Source organism: Myotis yumanensis, unplaced genomic scaffold, assembly GCF_028538775.1.
Source record: "Myotis yumanensis isolate MYYU_CA2020_CCGP unplaced genomic scaffold, mMyoYum1.0.hap1 SCAF_12, whole genome shotgun sequence".
In the NCBI taxonomy this organism is placed as follows: Eukaryota; Metazoa; Chordata; class Mammalia; order Chiroptera; family Vespertilionidae; genus Myotis; species Myotis yumanensis.
In genome coordinates this window covers 5,752,978-5,772,187 of record NW_027223763.1, presented here as the reverse complement: position 1 = coordinate 5,772,187, position 19,210 = coordinate 5,752,978, and the positions used below count along the sequence as shown (strand labels likewise).

Here is a 19,210-nt window from a genome sequence, read left to right as displayed (position 1 = left end):
TTTCTATCAATCCTGGAATATTAAAGCTTCAGGATTTTTTTTCTCTGCTCTAAACTAAAGAAAGAAAAAAAGGTGGGAGAGAGAAAGAGAGGCAGGGAGGGATGAAAGAGGGAATGAAGAAAGGAGAAGATGGAAGGGAAACGGAAGGAGGGGAGGGGAGGGGTGGGGAAAGGAAGAGAAAGAAAAAAATCGCATGGGGAAACACCTGGGAGGTTATACCCTAGGCCAGCGGTTCTCAACCTGTGGGTCGCGACCCCTTTGGCGGACGAACGACCCTTTCACAGGGGTCGCCTAAGACCATCCTGCATATCAGATATTTACATGATGATTCATAACCGTAGCAAAATTACAGTTATGAAGTAGCAACGAAAATAATTTTATGGCTGGGGGTCACCACAACATGAGGAACTGTATTAAAGGGTCTCGGCGTTAGGAAGGTTGAGAACCACTGCCCTAGGCTATTAACAGGGAACAGGACCGGGCAATGCCTTCCCTTTTTATCTTTATATCATTTGTATGGCTAAAGTTATAACATTAAAAAAAAACCCTAAAAATATAACCATATAAAATGAAACCAATTTTTAAAAACACTTTAAAAAATATTCTGGTTAAAGAAAGAATTCCCAGGCTAGAAAATGAGCCAGCATCGGGGGATAAAGCTGGGTCGGCCTCACTCTGAGTGTCACAGGGAGGTGAGGGGCTGCGCAGGGGGGCCTGGCTGGGCTGCTGAGCATCTGCAGGAAGCAGCGGGAGTGGCCCCTCCGGGAAGCACCTGCTGGGCTTGCAGCTGGTGGGAGATGCGGCCAAGCAGGCGAGGGGATCACAGGCTGAGGGGGAGACACAGGAATGCAGCAGCGCTCTGAACCTCAGCTGAGGAAGTGGAAGAGGCTTTGTCTTGGCCACAGCGGGGAGCAGGTGAAGGGTTCAGAGCAAAACAGGACGGTGATGAGGTGGGCTCAGGAAGATAACTTTGACAATGAGTATACTTGTCTGGGGGGCGGGGGGGGGGGAGGGCTCTGAGGGAATGAGTTTGTGGAGTTGAGGACTAAGCCCCAGACCTCTTGCCCTCACCAAAGTCCTACCTCCTGATGCTAAACCGAACTTTCGGAGGGTCCACCCCAAGCAACCCACCTTCTCTTGAGGCACTGCTGGGTCTCCCTTCATGCCCCCCCCACCCCCCGAGGGCAGGCAGATCCCCAGATGCCTCTGCACAGGGCCAGAGCGCGCCATGTTCCACATCTCCATCCCCACGCAGGGCCTGAGCTCCCCACGCAATGACTTCCCACACGCCCACCACCACCACTGCGTGGGCCCCGTGACGTCCCAGCCTCCTGCCTGTCCACTGCTGTCCAAGCAAGAATGACCTCTCCAAGCAAGAGGGATGGAGCCTGGCCCACTCGGGCTGGCACTCGTGGCCTTTTGCCATCTGGCCCCAAGTGGCTCATCTCCCACGGCTCCCGCCTCCCTGCCTCCTGGGAGAGGCTGTGGGTCCACCACGGCGCTATCCTTCGGGCCATTCTTCCCACCTGACATCCCTCCCTCTTCAATTGCACCTGATAGAGCGCCTGGCACGTGGCTACTCACTAGAATGTGTACGTGAATTAGAGACGAATGCAGCGCGCCCTTCTCTCCTCCCCGCGCCCCGGCCCCCCATCCCGGCTGGCCCGGTGCCCGGGGAGAGCTCTCTCCCCGTCCCCAGCAGGCCGCCTGCCCTTGTCTCACAGTCACCCTTTGTTAGGCCTCTGCTCCCAAGGGTATCTTATCTGCCTAAACAGGTTGTAATCTCCCAGAGTCACGGACCCCCTTCCTCCTGCCAACCTGGAGTTGTAAACAAGGCCTTTCACTCAACTGCTGCTCACCACACCCTCCCAGGGCTGCAGCCCTGCCTGGCTCCTGCCTGCTGGGCCTGCAGGAAATGTGGGCTCCCAGCCCTCAGCATCCCCAGGCCCTTGAGCCAACCTCTGACCCACCGCCTACCCTCTCCTCCTGAATCCTGTCCGGGCCTCCTCTCCTCCCCATCCCCACCCCACCCCACCCCCACCCCCACCCCCAGAAACTCTTGCCCCAAACTCTGCAGGACTCTTCCTCATCTCCCAGGCCTCGGAAGCATGTCACCCACCCTAAAGCCCTCTCGCAGCGTCTGCATCATCGTCTTTGGAGCCCTTACTCCCGGGGTGGCCTTCCTAGGGCCTGAGCTCCTTGGGAGCAGCGTGTGGTCCTGGAACTGGGCTCGGAGAGGGCAAGTGACTTACCCAAGGTCACAGAAGCAGGGGGAGGCAGGACTGAAAAAGCCAGATGGGCTTGGCTTGGGAAACCCGCACCTCCCCAACCCCCTGAGCTGCCAGCTCTCCGCCCCAGCTGCAAAGTGCATGACTCACCGGCCAGCTGAAAAAGCTGGCTGTCCTGCTTGTGGGTGAGCTCTCTACCTGGAGGGCCTGGGCCCTGTCCCAAGGTGGCCCAGAGCCCAGGGCCAGAGAGCCTAGCTCGACGGGGACACACGGGAGCTGGAGCTGGAGCTTAAGTGCATTTATTCCTGTACAAATCATTACAAAACCAAGTCTGGGGGAGTCACCAGCCCCCACTCCCCACCCCATGTGCAATGGCTTGTGCCGGCCTCCTCCTCCTCTATCTGGCCCCATTCCGCAGCCTCCTCCAGGAAGCCCTCTGGTCTTCCCTTCGAGGCTTCAGAAGAGCAAGGGGCAAACCCACCCCGCTGAGGCCCAGCAATAAAGTGCCTGATACAAAACGAGGGGGCACAGGACCCTGGCGACACAGCTCCCGGCCCCCACGGAGAGCTTTCCCAGGCCCAGCTGGGGGGAGACTCAGGTGACTCCAGCAGCTGCAGACAAAGGGGCTGCTTGAAACCTCAGTTGGGCTGGGGTCGCCCCCGTCTCAGCCCCAAAGGCTCCTCCAACAGGTGGACGGCCTCACTGGGGAGAGTTTGCACAAAAATACCCTCATCTCCAGGAAGAGGTGGGGAAGGGGACCCCAGGCCCTAGGGGGCTGAGACCCCCAGCAAGGGGTAGTGGCTGGCGGGGCCCAGTGTTATGGAGGACGGACCCAAGGCAGTAGTGGGAGAGGTGGGAGGGGGTCGAAGACTCCACGTTAGAACCTGACACAGGCGGAAGGATGCCAGAGAGGGGGACAAGGGATTGTCCAAGGCCACTCAGGGCAGAGCCAAGACTGACACCGGCCCCCCACCTCCGGGACCCTCCAGCCCCCAACTGCCCCAGCCTGTGACCTCCATTCACCTCCCACTACTCATGCAACCTTTCTTTGTGGCTCTGGGAAGTGAGGGGCCAACATCAAGTTCTCAGGTCCTTGGAACAGGACCCCACTGTCCCAGCCAATAGGAAATGATTTGGGGACCATCCTGAGGCTCTGAACCAAGGCCTCATGGGAAAGGACATGTCCTTGGCCTCCTATTACTCAGAAATACCCTGATTGACTATGCTCAGACCCTGATTGAACACGTTTCCTGACACCCCTGATTAAGCACACAGATGCCCAAATCCCTGATGGCCAGGAGATCTCCCAGGCCCTGACCGGCTGGAGGACACACCCTCTTTGAGGCCCTGATTAGCCAGAAGACACTCCAGCCAGCCTTCATGGGCCAGGAGATGGCCCTTGGTCAGGTGGCTGGGCCAAGAGCCACCTCTCCGGTGTCCCTGGTGAGGGCCCCACAGGCAGGGCGGCCTAGGTCCAGGAGGGATGGGAGAAGGTGATCCCGTACAGCTGGGCCCAGGACGAGAAGACCCTCTTCTCGGTGATGAAGCGGTGGTGGTTGCCCTTGCGGCTGTGCTCATTCTGCACGTAGGTGACACACTCGTCTGGCCCCTTGGGCTCATAGTAGTGGTAGGGCATGCGCTGCAGGCGGGACCGCTGGCTGGGGCAGAGCAGAGGTATCTGTGAGGGCGGGCTGGGCACTGGCAGGGCCCTTGCCCTTTCCCGCCCCTGACCTGCCGTAGGACCTTAGTGGGGAAATACCTGCCCCTCCCTGGGCCTCAGTTTCCCCATCTGTAAAATGGGTATAGGGTGGACTAGGTTTTTTGACTTCCAAACTTCGTTTTTAATGCTGTGGATCTTTTCATGTCCCTGAGAGGGTGGCAAAGCAGGGTAGAGGTAAGGGCTCTGGAACTTGACCCCCACCCTTTATTATTTGTGGGACCTGAGGCCACTCAAAAAACAACTTTCCTCCTCTATGAAATAGGGAGAATAACATACCTATCCCTTAGAATCACTGTGACAAGTGAATAATAAATATGGTCATGCTTGGGGCATGGTCAGCACTCAGTCAAGAACAGCTGTCACCTCTTGGGTTTTGCATATAGTAATAATAATAATGATAGTTATTATTAATACACAAACTCTGGACTGGCTGAGGTGTGTGTGTGGGGGGCGGGGGGGGGGGGCGGGGGTTGGCGCTGAGGCAGCTCTAAGGAGCCGACATCTCTGCAGAGCAGCCCGAATACCATCAAACAGAGAATCTCAAAGGCCCCCCAGCCCAGGTTTCCGGCCCCCGGCTCCATCCCATCGCAGTGGCTAGCACTGTCCTGGAGGGGCTCACCTGCAGTAGTCGGGGGGGACCATGCCATAGACGTGCACATGGTCACACAACTCCACCGCGATCACCATGGTGAACCAGCCAGTGCTCAACCACGAGTGGGACTTTTCCCTGGGGGCAGAGAGGGAGCGTGATGAGGGGCAGGCAGGCAGGGGTGGGGCGGGCAGGGAGGAACAGCCAACCACCCAGTTTCACAGAACTCATCCCCCTACTTCAGTCACCCCCACCCAGCCCACTGGGGGAGCACGGGTTTGCTGGCAGCGGGGCTGTCTGGGGAGAGGTGAGGAGTGTGGAGAGAGCTCCTTTGAGGGAAAGAGTAGGAACAGGCAGGCTGGGAATAAACTTCTGAGGACACTGGTCAGGCCTGGGTAGGCCAGGAGTGACCATGACCACAGAGCATGCTAACCGCAGCTGTGCCCATGCCAGGAGCAGACTCCCATAGGGAGACGAAGCAGAGACAGTCATGCTGGAGGGACAAGTTCAGAGCAAGGCATGAAGAAGTAGCTAAGAGCCTAGAGCCGTGGTCGGCAAACTGCGGCTCTTTGGCCCCTTGAGTGTGGCTCTTTCACAAAATACCACGTGCGGGCGCGCACGTACAGTGCGATTGAAACTTCGTGGCCCATGCGCAGAAGTCGGTATTTTGTGGAAGAGCCACACTCAAGGGGCCAAAGAGCCGCATGTGGCTCGCGAGCCGCAGTTTGCTGAGCCGCAGTTTGCCGACCACTGGCCTAGAGCCATGCTGTCCACTACAGTGGCCACATGTGGGCACGTGTGAGCACTTGACTCGGGGTTGAGATGTGCTGTGAGTGTGAAACACACACTGGATTTCTTAGTGTGAAAAAAGAATGTGGAACGTGCTGCTGCTGATGTTTTATACTGATTACATGTGAAGCTGAGAATATTTTGCATCTACTTGGTTGAAGGTGGTTCTTTGAAAAGAAAATAAACCTCTCGCAAGACTGACAAAAAAAAAAGAGAGAAAAGACACAAATTACCAATATCAAAATAAAAGAGATCATCATAGACCCTGTAAACTTTAAAATAATAGAAAACCGCAAAAAACAACTACATACGTGACAACTTTCAGCGGTTCTCAACCTTCCTAATGCCGCGACCCTTTAATACAGTTCCTCATGTTGTGGTGACCCCCAACCATAAAATTATTTTCGTTGCTACTTCATAACTGTAATGTTGCTACTGTTATGAATCGTCATGTAAATATCTGATATGCAGGACGTATTTTCAGGGGTTGCGACCCACAGGTTGAGAACCGCTGACTTAGATGAAATGGGCTGATTTCTCGAAAACACAGACCAAAACTCACCGAAGATGAAATAAGTAACCTGAATATCCTATAACTATTAAGGAAACTGAATTCATGGTTTAAAATCTTCTGGGGGAAAAAAACAAAACAAAACACCGCTCCAAGCCCAGATAGTCTCACTGGCCAATTCTATCAAACATTTAAAGAAGCAATGACACCAATTCTACACCATCTTTTCTGAAAAATAGAGGAGGAAACATTTCCCAATGCATTTATGAGGCCAGCATTACCCTGATACCAAGATCAGGCAAAGATAGTACAAAATAAACTACAGACCAATATCTCTCATGTACGCAGATACTAAAAATCTCAACAAAGTATTAGCAAATCCTATCCAGCAATATGTAAAAATAATAATACACCACTACCAGCTGGAGTTTATTCCAGGACCCAAGGCTAACTCAACATTTAAAAATCAGTCAATATAGTCCACCATATTAACAGTCTTAAAAACAAAACAAAACTAGTCTTTTTTTTTAAAAGTCTTGATTGATGCAGAAAAATGTTTGATAAAATTCAATATCCAGTACTGATAAAACAAACAAACAAACAAACAAACAAAAAACTCTTAGGAAACTAATATGCGAAGGGAATTTCCTCAACCTAATACTTGGCTGGCCCCTGTCCTTGCCTGTCTCACCCTGGAAGCGGTGAATATAGGTTGAAAAACCCATAGCCAGCCTCATATTCAATGATGAAAGACTAAACGCTTTCCCTCTGAGACTGGGACTAAAGCAAGATGTCTACTCTTGTCACTTCCAATACATTTCAACGTTGCACTGAAAGTTCCTAGCCAGTGCAATAAGGCAAGAAAAAGAAATGAGGCACACAGGTTAGAAAGGAAGGAATAAAACTGTCCAATAAGTAAAGTTTAGCAGGATTACAGGATATAAGGTCACCACATAAAAATCATATTTCTAAATATTAGCAAGAATAATTGGGAACCAACATTTTTAAAAATATCATTTATGTTAGTTCCAAAATTTTAAATATTTAGGTATAAATCAAATAAAATATGTACAGGATCTATATGTTGGACATATTGAGTTAAATAAAATATATTGAAAATAATTTCAGCCACAGCTGGTTTTCTCAGTGGTTAGAGTGTTGGCCCATGGACTGAAGGGTCTCGGGTTTGATTCATGGTCAAGGGTATATATCTTGGTTGCAGGTTCGATCCCTGACCCAGTCGGGGCACGTGCGGGAGGCAACCACTCAATGTGTCTCTCTCATATTGATGTTTTTTCCTCTCTCTCCCCTTTCTCCCTCCCTTCCACTCTCTCTCTAAAGATCAATGGAAAAAGTATCCTCAGATGAGGCTCAAAAAAAAAAAAATAATAGTTTCACCTGTTTCTTTTTACCTTTTTAATGTGGTTACTATAAAAATTTTAATTATGTGTGTGACTTGCATTATATTTCTATTGGATGGCACTAGCCTAGCTTACCTAAAGCAGGACTGGAAATGATGTATATTTAGAATAGAGCATGCTGGGAGCAACAGTGTGCCTAAAGCAAGAAGTGCCAGGAATAGCCAATACTTTCCAGGAGGCACGCTCCGGGGAGCTCTCCTAGAAAGATGCTAGAAATGACTGTGCAATCTTAGAGAAGAGCATGCTGGGAACCCTTCTTCCCTCAGAGCAGTGAGTGCTGGGAGAAAGCCCTCCTGGGAAGATGGGGTCATGCAGAGCATGTTGGAAATGACTCGGATTAAACACGAAGAGAACTCCCCCAGGAAACCTGACCAGAGGTGGCCGAGAAGTGACCACACCCTCAGAGCAGTGCTTGCTGGGAGCGACAGGCCCTCTGCACAGAGCATGCTGACGAAGAGCAGAGGGCTGGCCAGAGGGGGCAGGCAGAAGGCTGGTACCTGTCCTTGCCTGTCTCACCCCGGAAGAGGTCATCAAATTGGCGCATGCGGCCGGGAGAGACGGCGTAGGCCTCCATGTTGGGGAACACCAGGCCTGCCCTCTGGATCATGCGCACAAGGCTGCCCTGGGGCTTCTGCATCTTGTTCGGGGGCCCCCAGAAGATGAACACGGTTTCGGGGGTCCGGTTGACAAACTCCTGGGGCCTCTTCAGGACACGGTAGACACTGGAATGGGCCACCACGCGGAAGGTGGTCTTGTTGCCCACATCTGCGGAGTAGCCCGTGGTGGGCGCGTCATTCATGCGGATTGTGCACTCCGCCCGTTCAATCTCAGGACCCAGCTTGGTGCCCAGCAGGTGGCTGGAGCTGGTGACAATCACACACTGGTGGCACCGGGAGGGCAGTGTCTGGGGGAGCAAGGAAAGTCAACACTTGTCACAACCACTCTCTGCGCCTGGCCCTGGGCTCCAATATAATTATACCCATTTTAAAGACAGAGAAACTGACGCCCATTCATTCAACAAACATTCATAGCAAGCTGGCTAATGGTCAAGTACGCAGGACAGAGCAAACAGCAAAAGAGACCCCACTCCTGCCTCCGAGAACTCATGGTTGGCCTGGCCGGTGTGGCTCAGTGGTTGAGCATCCACCCACAAACCAGGAGATCATGATTCGATTCCCGGTCAGGGCACATATCCAGGTTGCGGGCTCGATCCCCAGTAGGGGGTGTGGAGGAGGCAGCTGGTCCATGATTTTCACTCATCATTGTTTCTATCTCTCTCTCTCCCTCTCCCTTCCTCTCTGAACCAGAGCCTTGACTCCCAGGGCCAACTCTTTCCTTTAGGAGGGATGGTGAGAGTGGAGAGAAAAGGAGGAGGGAGCAGGGGTGGCAGGCAATGGGGAGGACCAGCTCCCCAGCAGCTCCCAGGGAGTTCCCCAAAGTGGCTGCCCTACCTTGTTGCCCAGAATGGGGACATAGCCATCGGTGATGCTCCACTTCCTGAGGTTGATAGGCCTGCGACTGCGGCCGCGCAGGGAGCCATAATGGAAGACCTCGTTGGCACTGTTGGAGCTGTAGAGGATGAGGATGGTGATGAGAGCAAAGAGGATCACGAACACTGCTGACCGCTGCTCCTGAGAGGGGAGAGGACTGGTGAGGTCCCAGCGACCGTGCAGGCTTGGCGCCCTGCCTCATTACCACCTGCAACACCTGGCTAACGCCTGCTCCTCACCCCTAACACTACCTCCTCCAGGAAGGCCTCCCGCAGCCCCCTGAGCACTGATCACGCTGCCATGAGTTCTGCAGCTGGGACTGGGTCAGTCTCGCTCCCCACTGTTTCCCAGCTGTCAGGGTGGGGACCGGAGCATAGAAGGTTCTCAGAAGGGGCGGAACGTGTTGGTGTTGAGGGTTAACAATGGACACCCAGAAGGACGTCCAACCCCCCAAGTAGCAGCCAATGATATATATCTGTGGAGAATGTCACGCAGAAAATGAAATAAAGTCCAGGGATCCAATCAGATGCAGAGAATGTGGATACAGAATAATGTACAAGAAAAGGACTAAAAGATTGGTGGTTTTTGATGCTCGATGAAACGGAATTCAGAAGAATATCTTTGTTTGCATTTGGATTTGCTGTTATTATTGTATAGTTTTTGATGAGTATACTTATCTTTGTGAATACAACTACTAGTATATACATGATTTCATTTTTAAAACCATATTGTATTTAGGTATCTATTATAAAGATTTTTTTTTGTTCAGTTCAAAAAAAAAAATAGAAGGTTCTCAGAAGGAGGGTCTGCCGGATTGGACTGTATGTGGGGGTCAGAAGGCTTCCTCAGCTGGGAGGATGCTGGGAGACAGGTGGGATAGTCAGAGGAGAGGACCCAGGCCTTCCCCACACAGCAACTCCCCATACATGTTCATTGTTCCTTTACCCCTGGAGGGGATCTGCTCAGGGATTGGGCAGCCTGGGTAGAGAGTGCACCACCATGGGGATGACAGGGCAGGAACGTCATATCCAAATCGCCCACTGGAAGCCACCTATGCGGGTCTGCAAGGCTCGCTGAGCCTGTGGAACGCTCTGTGCTGGTTGTCCGTGTATTGTGTCTCAGCTCCAAGTTCACCCTTTTTGGCAGCTCTGTGAGAATGGATCTGGGCTCTTAGTTTTTTTTTTCTTGCCAGCTAACTGCATGTTAAGCTTTGTCGGTAGAGGGCGCTGGAGAGACACTGCAGGAAGAAAGGCCTTGACTTCCTGCTTCGGCTGGGAAGCCAGCACCCAGCAGATTCCTCCAGAACCTGCAGTACCTGCCCTCAGGCAGTTTTGACCCTGCTGTGATCACAACCTCTCCAGAGTGAAGCTCAATCAGTCACTCACCACTTGCAACATCCAGAGACCAGCAGCTCCCTCCCTGGAGCAGTTCTGCCTGGAGGCTGGGTGCCTCCTGGGTGGACTTGTGATAACGTCACCAGTGGGCACCGCACTGAGTTCTCGTCCATCCAGCGGCCCATAGCTGTGCCCTCCCCAGGAGGCCTGGATCTCAGCCCTGGGGCTGGTGGCTGCTCCTTGAACCTGATATTCCTGTATTCCTTAGAGTTCCAAACCCTCATTACTCCTGCCCGATTATAGTTAATAACTCTTTACATTAAAATTACTATGTGGGTTCTCTCTGCCGATTGGACCCAGACTGATTCGCCCACATCACCCTGCCCCCAACCCTCAGGCTCTGCTGCAGTGGATTTCGGAAGGGGGTATGCAGGACCAGGCATATAGCAGGTGCTCAGGAAAGCATGAATGAGTGGATGATGGGGACACCCTCAGAAGGGTGCTCACAACATTCTGTCACCTTTGACTGACCTCTGCCCCCTCCTCCAGACTCCCACTCACCTCTACCTCCCAGCCCGACCCCTGCACAGCATTCCAAGTCACCTTGGACCTGGGCCCAGAAAGGCAGGAGTTTGCCCAAAGCCACACAGATCAGTGGTACAGCAGGGCTCAAACCAGGGCCTCCCAGGCATCAGCCTCATCTAGGCAAGGAAGAGAGACTTGTGGTGGCTTGGTCCTGAGAAGCCCATCTCACTGAGAGATGTGAGAGGCTGAGATGGAGTAAGAAATGAAGGACTTACTTTGTTGCTACTCATCTCTCTCCGGCGTCTGCTGAGGGGCAGGAGCCAGCGTCGTGCACGTGGCCCAGGGGGCAGGGATGTGGGCTCACACCTGCGAGTCACAGAAAGGGTTATGGCCTGAGTGCCCTCCCGGAGGTCCAGCTGGTCAAAGGCTGCACCTTCCCTACCACCCCTGCCAGCTCTCCTACCTCCCCATGACTTCAGACTCAGGGCTGTATCCATTTTGCAGATGGAGACACTACAGCCCCAAAAGGGCAGAAAACTGCTTGAGGTCACAGGGCCGCGTGGTGGCAGAACCCCGCCTCTCTCCCTGCCCGTTGCTCCCTTCTACTCTGCCCTCTCAGCAGGGTCCTCTCCTTACCCTGGCTCTCCTAGGCAGCTGGCTCCCATGCTGGGGGCCTGCCCCCCATCCAGCAGAAACCCCGACTCTAAACCCTGCTTCAGGTCCCCGGGGCCTTGGAATAAAGCAACATCTCTTGTGGGTCCCAAACTCCTCTGCACCTGCACCCGCACCCTTCCAGGTCTGGCATAAACTGTCTGCAACACCCGCCAGCACCCTGCTCACGCCCACTCATCCTCCAAGCCCAAGATGGGCCAGGAACTTCCCCTAGTGTCACCTCCCCAGTAGGCTGAAAGCTCTCACAGATCCGCACTCACATCCGCTGCGGTGCCGCCAGAGCCCTGAGATGGGTGCCAGAGGATGGCTGAATGATTTCATTCATTAACGGGAAGATCTTAGGGGTTAAGGACACAGACTCATCTGTCAAATGGCGACAATCACTGCCCCACCCTGAGGGTGTGTGGGATCCTCAGGGGACAAAGCACCCTTGGGCAGCCCTTCCTTCCTGCCCCCGCCTCAGAGGCCTCTGCTGTGAGGGAACACGCCCAGGTCTGCTCCTCGCTCCCCCACCGGCACCCAGCCCCTCCTTGCAGGACCCAGATCTCAATGTCCCCACCTGTCAAACGGAAACAAGTACTGTGTCCAGCCGCCTCCAGCTGACTCAAGTCCAGACGGCTCTGAGGTTGGCAGAGTGCAAAGGGAGAAGCTGGGGGCTCGGGGATCCCCAGTTCCGGCCTCCCTGCCACGGCCTCCCGGCTCCCGCCACCATCTCCGCCCCCTGACCTAGCTGCTGTTTACTCCTACACCGCCACCAGGAATAGCCAGAGAACCTCCGGCCAAACACACACACACACGATGCTCCTGATTGGCTAAGCCCTGACTCCGCCCACCACCTAACCCGGCCCTCGAACTGCCACGCCCCCTCCGACCCCCCACCCCCGCCGGCCTCCGGGGCCGGTTTCAGGTTTCGGGGTTTCTCCCAGGCCGGCCCTCAGAGCCAGCCAGGGAGGCCCGGGGACTCTCACCAGGTACAGATCAGGAAACGGAGGCCATCAGAAGGGAAGAGTGGCCTGTCTTTCGACTCAGAGCCCATTAGAGCGAAAGGTGGGAGCCCAGAATTCCAGGGTCGCCCCCATTAGTCCAGTCGCCTCTGGCATTCCAGGCCCTTAATGGCCTCTGCGCTGAGCCTCCTCCCTCACTATCCTTTCCTGCAGATGCCCCTTGCTCCAGACACTCTAGAGCACTCCAGTTCCCAGACGCACCCCGCTCCCCCCCCAATTTTCCCACCTTGGCCTGAGCAGTGCCCTCAGCCAGGACCATGGTCCCCTGGTCAGCCCCGTCACAATCCTGCTCTGGAGGAGGCCATGGTCAATACAGCATCTCAGGTTCAAGTGTGAATCCCGGTTCCACCACTTACTGGCTGCGAGGCCTTAGGGCAAGCCATGTACCTCTCTGAGCCTCAGTTTCCTCATCTGTGAAATGGGAGGAATAAGAGCAGGTAACTCAAGGGGATGTTGGGAGGATTCAAGCCCGTGTGGCCAGGGAAGCACGGGGTTGGCAGGGGCCGGGTCCGTGCCAGCGGCTGTTCGGCCCGTGATGATTCATTGCTCAAGGCCTGGCTCCCCGAGTTTGCCAGCAAAACATTCCCTCTCCTCGGACCCCTGGCCCAACGACTTCACTCTCCCAACAGGAATGTATACAGGAGCCAGCGAAGCGTCACCCACTTACTCAGTCTTCCGGGCAACACTGCAGGGTAGGGGCTCTCCCTCCCCAATTCAGAGAGGAGACTGGGGTTCAGGGAGGCAAAGTGCCTGGCCGGGCTGTCGGAGCCTTGTTTCTGGGTACCAGCCCAGGGCTGCGGTGGACGGGATCTCCCTCAAGGATACCCAGGGCTGGAATGGGCCAGAGGCCCCGAGTGTGTGCCCAGCCCGGGCCTGGACCGGGAGGCCTGCTGGGGAGCGACTGGCTGGGGCTGGGAAGCGGCCGCCCGGAGCACGGGGCCGGAGCTCGGGGCCGGAGCGCGGGGCCGGAGCGTGGACTCTGACCCAAGGCGGGCCCTGCAGGAGGGCTGCGTCCTCAGGGTGAGCGCGGGGACCACACCCGGCCCTCTGTTTGGGGGCTTTGCCTGCCCAGCTTGGGGAGTCCTCCCCCAGGGCCGGGGCGCCCCCACGAGCAGCGTGGGAGGAGGGCTCCGAGGAGAAGGGGGAGGGGCAGCTAATTCCCGGTCCGGGGAGCGCCGTGCCCGTGGGTCCACCTGGGGTGGGGGCGACTCACCCTCTGCACCCCCTTGGCGCTGACCCACCAACTCCCGCACTCCGGGGGGTCCAGAGCCCAAGGCCCGGCTGGGGGAGGAGGGCGGCCGGGTCCCCGAGCTCCAGGGGGTGGACAGAGGCAGGAGGCCCCGCGAACCCCGCCAGAGCCCTTGGGCACCTGGACCGGGACCTCCGGGCGCGGTTGCCTAGAGAGTGGGTCTCGGGCCCCCCGGGGTCCCCGCACCATCACCCCATCCCCCGGGGCTCCGACTCCCCCCGGGCGCAGGCCGTGCCCCCTCCCGCTGCCCGCCCCCCGCGGCGCCCGCTCACCTCCCCCGGGGAGCGCCCGGCCCCCCGCGGCCCCCGAGCCCCCTCACATGGCGCCGGGGCTGAGCGCCGGGTCCGGGATCCCCCGCTCCTCCGGCCGCCCAGGCCCCGCCGCAGCCCCGGCCGCCCGCCGGGTCCTAGCGCCGCCGCTCGCGCTCGGCTCAGCCTGCAGGGCGCTCGGAGCCGCGAGGGGGCGGTCTGGCTCCTCCCCCGGGCGGCGCCCGAGCGAAGGGCGAGGGGCGGGCGACCCGGGGGCGCGGGCCCAGCGAGCGAGGCCTCGCTTTCCCCTCCGGGCGGCGTAGTGGCCATAAAAATAGCCTCCCCGCCTTGGGGTGGGACATGCCCACTTCGATCTGGATTTATTGTCACCACGACCGAAACGGGGAAACTGAGTCCCAGCGCACGCTGCGCCTGGGACCAGCTGCGTTTCCCCTGGGCTCGCTTACCCAGGGCCTGGGGAGGCCTGCACCCTGTGATCACCCTGAGTGAGCTCAGGGTCCACCTTGGGTTCCAGTCCAGCTCGGCCCCCCTCTCTGCGTGGCCTTGGCACTTCACTCCCCCTTCCCCGGCCTGCCGCTGGGGTACAGGGAGAACCACCCCCTCGGAGGGTGTTGTCAGGATTAAAAATGTGATGACTTCTTATGACGCTCCAGGTCCTTACTATCATTTTACGTGACAGTGAAAAACAGCCAGGAGCCATGATAGGGGCCTATGGGATAGAGGGCAGGCCTGCTGAAATGAGTGCTGTGGATCAATAGGTACGGACAGGAGTTGGCCAGGATGCACAGAGGGTGTTTACGTGAAGAAAGCAAGCCAAAGAACTGCATCTCTGTAATCCCCTTTGGAAAACAAAGGTATACAAATATACCCTGGAGAAATTCTTGCCTATTCAACAACAAAGTTCATTAGCAGCATTGCTTGAAATGATACTAAACTGGAAACAGCCCATATATCTGTCAGCAGCAGAATGGAATTTTCCTACGTGACGGTACTTTCACGGTGTGGAATATTAAATAGCAGGGGGAAATGAATGAGCTACGATTACAAGGATGAATCTGAGAGACATAAGGAATGAAAAAGACACGTCTCCGAAGACAAATGAGCTACATGATATATTGTTTGAGCGTATCGCCGGCAGCAGGCCACCTCTCATAGCCAGGGACAGGAGAGAGCTTTTGCCTATCAGTGATTAACGTTTTCAAAGCAAAAGTCAAGAACACAGCTGTCTGCTGGGGAGGCAGAGATGTGGGAGAGGGGAGGAGACACTGGGTGTGGACTTCTATAAAGGTCTGGTCTTTAAGTGGGACATGGGTTCGAGAGGTTCATTATACTATGTTTTATAACTTAACAGGTATGATAAATGCTGTCATTGTGTACTGCCGTATTTTAAAAGAAAGATAAGAGAAATGAAAATAAGGAAATACCTTTTGCCTATCACAGTGATGAAGGTGTTAATGGTTATTTCTGGAATGGTGAGATTAGGAGCTGCTTTTCTCTCTCTCTCTTTTGGCTTAACTATATTTTCCAAAAATTTTAAGATAATGGTTACACAATGATTATACTGAAAACTTATTCTTTAATTTATAAAAAATAAACTGCATCCCAGCCAGCGTAGCTCAGGGATGAGCATCAACCTATGAATCAGGAGATCACGGTTCGATTCCCGGTCAGGGCACATGCCCAGCTTGCGGGCTCCATTCCCAGTTGGGAGCCTGCAGGAGGCAGCCAATCAATGATTCTCTCTCATCATTGATGTTTCTATCTCTCCCTCTCCTTTCTTCTCTGAAATCAATAAAAATATATTAAAAATAAACTGCATATATAGTATGATTCCTTTTTTAAAAAAACACACCCGCCGAAACCGGTTTGGCTCGGTGGATAGAGCGTCGGCCTGCGGACTGGGGGGTCCCAGGTTCGATTCCGGTCAAGGGCATGTACTTGGGTTGCGGGCATATCCCCAGTGGGAGATGTGCAGGAGGCAGCTGATCGATGTTTCTCTCTCATCGATGTTTCTATCTCTCTCCCTTCCTCTCTGTTAAAAAATCAATAAAATATATTTTAAACAAAAACAAAAACACACCCGTAGATGTGTATATGCTTGTAAATGCACACAGAAGCTATCTGGAAGAATCTAAGGGGGACTACTGGCCGTAGTTTCCCCTGGGGAGTGGATTCGGGGTGGGACCGGTGGGTGCTACCTTCACTCTCTGCTTTATAAACTTCCAGGTTGTTTGCATTGGACTAAGTTGATGAGTTAATGTCACTTTGTTTTTGATTAAAACAAAAGGGGGCGGGGCAAGGTCCAGCGTCCAGGCTCTGGAGACATGGCCACTAGGCAGTGGGCACAAGAGGGGAAGGCCAAGGGTTCAAGGCTTCCTGCCCCTCTGGTGTCACTTCCAACTGCTTCCTGAGCCGCAGCCCATCCCTGGCCCTGCTTGGCTGCCTGCCGGCATAGAAAACCACAGAGCAGGGGCCAGGGCCGGCAGGCAGGAAGCCTGATGAACCGACTGCTGGGGCTCAGAAAAGCGGGGAGCCCCTTGCCAGAGGTCACCCGGCAGGCTGGAGGCTGGCTAGGGTGGGGCATCCTGTGGTCAGCCCTTCTCCCTGACCCAGGCCAATGGCCTCTGGAAATGAGGGTGCAGCAGCCCAGCTCCTGGACCAAATCCGGACCTGGAGCTCCCCCCTCAGGCCTGCCATGTCTCGGGGCTCAGACTCATGCCTAGAGGCTCTGTGGTGGGGGCTGGCTCACCTTTCCCGGGCCTTGAGGAATAGAGTGAAGAAATAAAATGGAGCCATTCTAGTCAGGCTGCTAAATTACTGAAATCAAGTAGGTTGAGGTATGAGGAAATGATTCTATTCTTGCTTTTACTGGGAATGTAAGCGTTTAAGTCCTGCATCAATGCCTGTACATACACGGAACCTCCAGACAGCCCTCTGCTTGTGCCCCGAAGGGTAAGGAAAGGATGGCCATGGACCCAGACCAGCATGGTGAGCGCCAGTCACAGATCACACCAGGCACCTGCCAGCGCTGAGATGCAGAAGTGCTTCCTCTCCGGAGTGGGCTTGTTACTGAAGGACCCTCAGCTTTCCTTCCTCCCTCGGAACACTCTGGCTATGGCCTAACTGTCTTCCCAGTTTGCAAGCCCCAAGACTCTTGAATAACCAATTTTTACCACTTATTTCTAGCCAAAGCCTCCAAACTCTTTTTGAGTTCGCCCGGCAGCCCAAGAACAATAACAACCACTTCAATAACGACGAGGATCGGAAAACATCAGCTCCCCCACGTCACGTGCTTTCTCCTGTGACAGCACTTTGCGAACAAACTCCTGAATCCTTCAAGCAGCCTGTGAGCTGGGCGCTGCCGGTACCACCACTCTCGGGAGAAGCGAGGCTGAGTGTGCACGGGGCCGGGGTGACTAACCACAAGCCGTTCCGCTCCGCAGCCCCAGGCCTGCCCTCGCCCATGGCGGGGACTTCTCGGATGGGTGGCTGTGGTCACTCCTGCGGTGCCCCCACCCCTGAGCCGCTCCCCATGGCCTCTGTTTCCGCCCTTCCTGCCCCAGGGCGGGGATCCCAGGCATGACCTCCCTTCTTGCTCTCAGCAATCTGTGCAGTTAGGATTTTCCCCTCCCACGGGGTCCCGGAAAGAGTCCTCAGAGACCTCAGCTGCCACCCTCGCTCTCACTTTACAGAGACGGAAACCAGGACCCATTGAGGGAACAGGACTTGCCCAAACTCCCCACTGGGTTCTGGGCGGAGCCAGGGGAGGAGCCCCTCTCGTCAGGTTGCTAACTTACTTACTAAAATCAAGTAGGTTGAGCTATGAGGAAATGGTTCTATTCTTGCTTTACTGGGAATTTAAGCTTTTAAGTCCTGCATCAATGCCTGTACATACACGGAACCTCCAGACAGCCCTCAGCTTATGCCCCGAAGGATAAGGAAAGGATGGCCATGGACCGAGACCACCCGACGCCCAGAGGCGGGGGACTGCAGCCTCTCCCTCCAAAGAGGCAAGAGAGCCGCTGGGCGAGGCCTGCACACAGCAGCTGCTCCACAGCTCTTGTTCCCAAGCCCTGGGCGGTGCCTGGTTCTTCGGGGGCAGAGATGGGAGCCGGCAGACTGGCCCAGGTGCCCTGGATCTTGGTGCGGATCAGAACCTGCCAGAACCAAGTCCCTTTCCTGTCCTGGCGAGAGGTTTGGTGAGAGTTGCTGGCCTGGCCCCACGTTCCTACCTGGACAGAGGCTCCTTAGGACACCTCCAGGCTGTGAGGCTCACCTGGCTTCCCCTCTGGCCCCAGGAGGAGGAAGCAGAGGTCCCAGCTGGCCTGCTAAGGGGACAAAGGAGCCAGGATGTGGACAGAGGCCCGAAGAGGGGCTGCACACCAGGGTGCTCCCACCACACTCCTCAGAGCTGGGAGGCTCCTGCCCCAACTCACCCCCGGAAGCTGCAGGAGCCGCAGTGGAGAGAAGCGGGTCCCCCGCGAGCCCTCTGCAGGCCGGCCAGGAGCCACCAGGAAGAAGTGTTCCTGGAGGAAGTAGCTGGGGTGGCTCCTGCCAGGTCACAAAGCCCAGAAATACATGTTACTTGGACCAGCCCAGCAGTAAACACCCGCCTGGGGGCAGGGCCAGGACAGAGGCACCTCTGTCCCTGCACCCGAGGGTGAAGCCAGTGTATTCCAGGGGAGGGAGTGGGAGGAGGCGACCGCCTGGGTAGGGCGTCAGTTTGAGCCCATCAGGACCAGCGGCCCTGGGCCCTGGAGCCCAAGGACGAGGCTGTGAGCAGGGGGATGGATGGCAGGGGGGGTCCTCACACCCATCTGTCACCGCCAAGGACGATGGGTGAGCAAGGTGACCCCCACCTACCGAGTGTCAGCCCTGGGACAGCCACCTCCCTGAATTCATACTGTGAGGGAAGGACGGCTTTTGTACGTCGGGCTCAGCCCTCAGGCCCAGAAAGAGGCACTAATCCGCCAGGATCCCACGGTGGGAGGCAGCGCCAGAATGAGGTAGGTCTGACTCCAGAGGCCTCCCTCTGCACCCAGTTCCTCCACCAGCCCCCTGCCTGCCAGGCCACACCCCCCCTTCCTGCTGCCCGGCACCTGCCCAGACCCCACCGCTGCCAGCCCAGCCGCTGTGGTCCAGCTGCCAGCCTGCCCCTCCCACCACAGAGCCTCCTCTCCCCCAGCTCAGGGCTCTCTGCCCTCCGCCCTCCGCCCTCCTCCCCCGCTTGCAGGGCCTTCTGGGCCTGCCGGGCACCGGGCAGGGGGAGGCAGGCACAAAGGGCCAGATGCCAGGCCTGCAGCCTCTCTTGAGAAGGTCACCCACACTCCCTTGCACAACCAGCTGCAGAATGTGTGGGGCCCAGTACAAAACGAAAACATGCCGCTCCTTGTTAAAAACACACACAAC

The 19,210-nt window shown here is 55.7% G+C and overlaps 1 protein-coding gene and 1 pseudogene across 6 annotated transcripts; one reads left to right on the top strand and one right to left on the bottom strand.

Moving 5' to 3' along the window:
* Nucleotides 1–2,511: 2,511 nt before the first annotated feature.
* ST6GALNAC6 (ST6 N-acetylgalactosaminide alpha-2,6-sialyltransferase 6) lies at nucleotides 2,512–18,325 on the bottom strand. Of its 6 annotated transcripts, none has more exons than XM_070430596.1 (8): nucleotides 18,238–18,325; nucleotides 18,034–18,129; nucleotides 12,510–12,694; nucleotides 10,883–10,973; nucleotides 8,710–8,889; nucleotides 7,756–8,162; nucleotides 4,568–4,675; nucleotides 2,512–3,882 (listed from the first exon to the last, which is right to left on the bottom strand). In XM_070430596.1, exons 4-8 carry the CDS (start codon nucleotides 10,895–10,897, stop codon nucleotides 3,492–3,494), a joined length of 1,101 nt encoding a protein of 366 aa, XP_070286697.1. In that variant the 5' UTR covers nucleotides 10,898–10,973; nucleotides 12,510–12,694; nucleotides 18,034–18,129; nucleotides 18,238–18,325; the 3' UTR covers nucleotides 2,512–3,491. The 6 variants fall into 6 exon arrangements, with proteins under 6 accessions (XP_070286697.1, XP_070286696.1, XP_070286698.1 ...); XM_070430595.1 differs by lacking the exons at nucleotides 18,034–18,129; nucleotides 18,238–18,325 and adding exons at nucleotides 11,839–11,899; nucleotides 13,805–13,911; XM_070430597.1 differs by lacking the exon at nucleotides 12,510–12,694.
* LOC139020745 (DNA-directed RNA polymerases I, II, and III subunit RPABC4 pseudogene) lies at nucleotides 9,171–9,516 on the top strand (annotated as a pseudogene).
* Nucleotides 18,326–19,210: the final 885 nt, after the last annotated feature.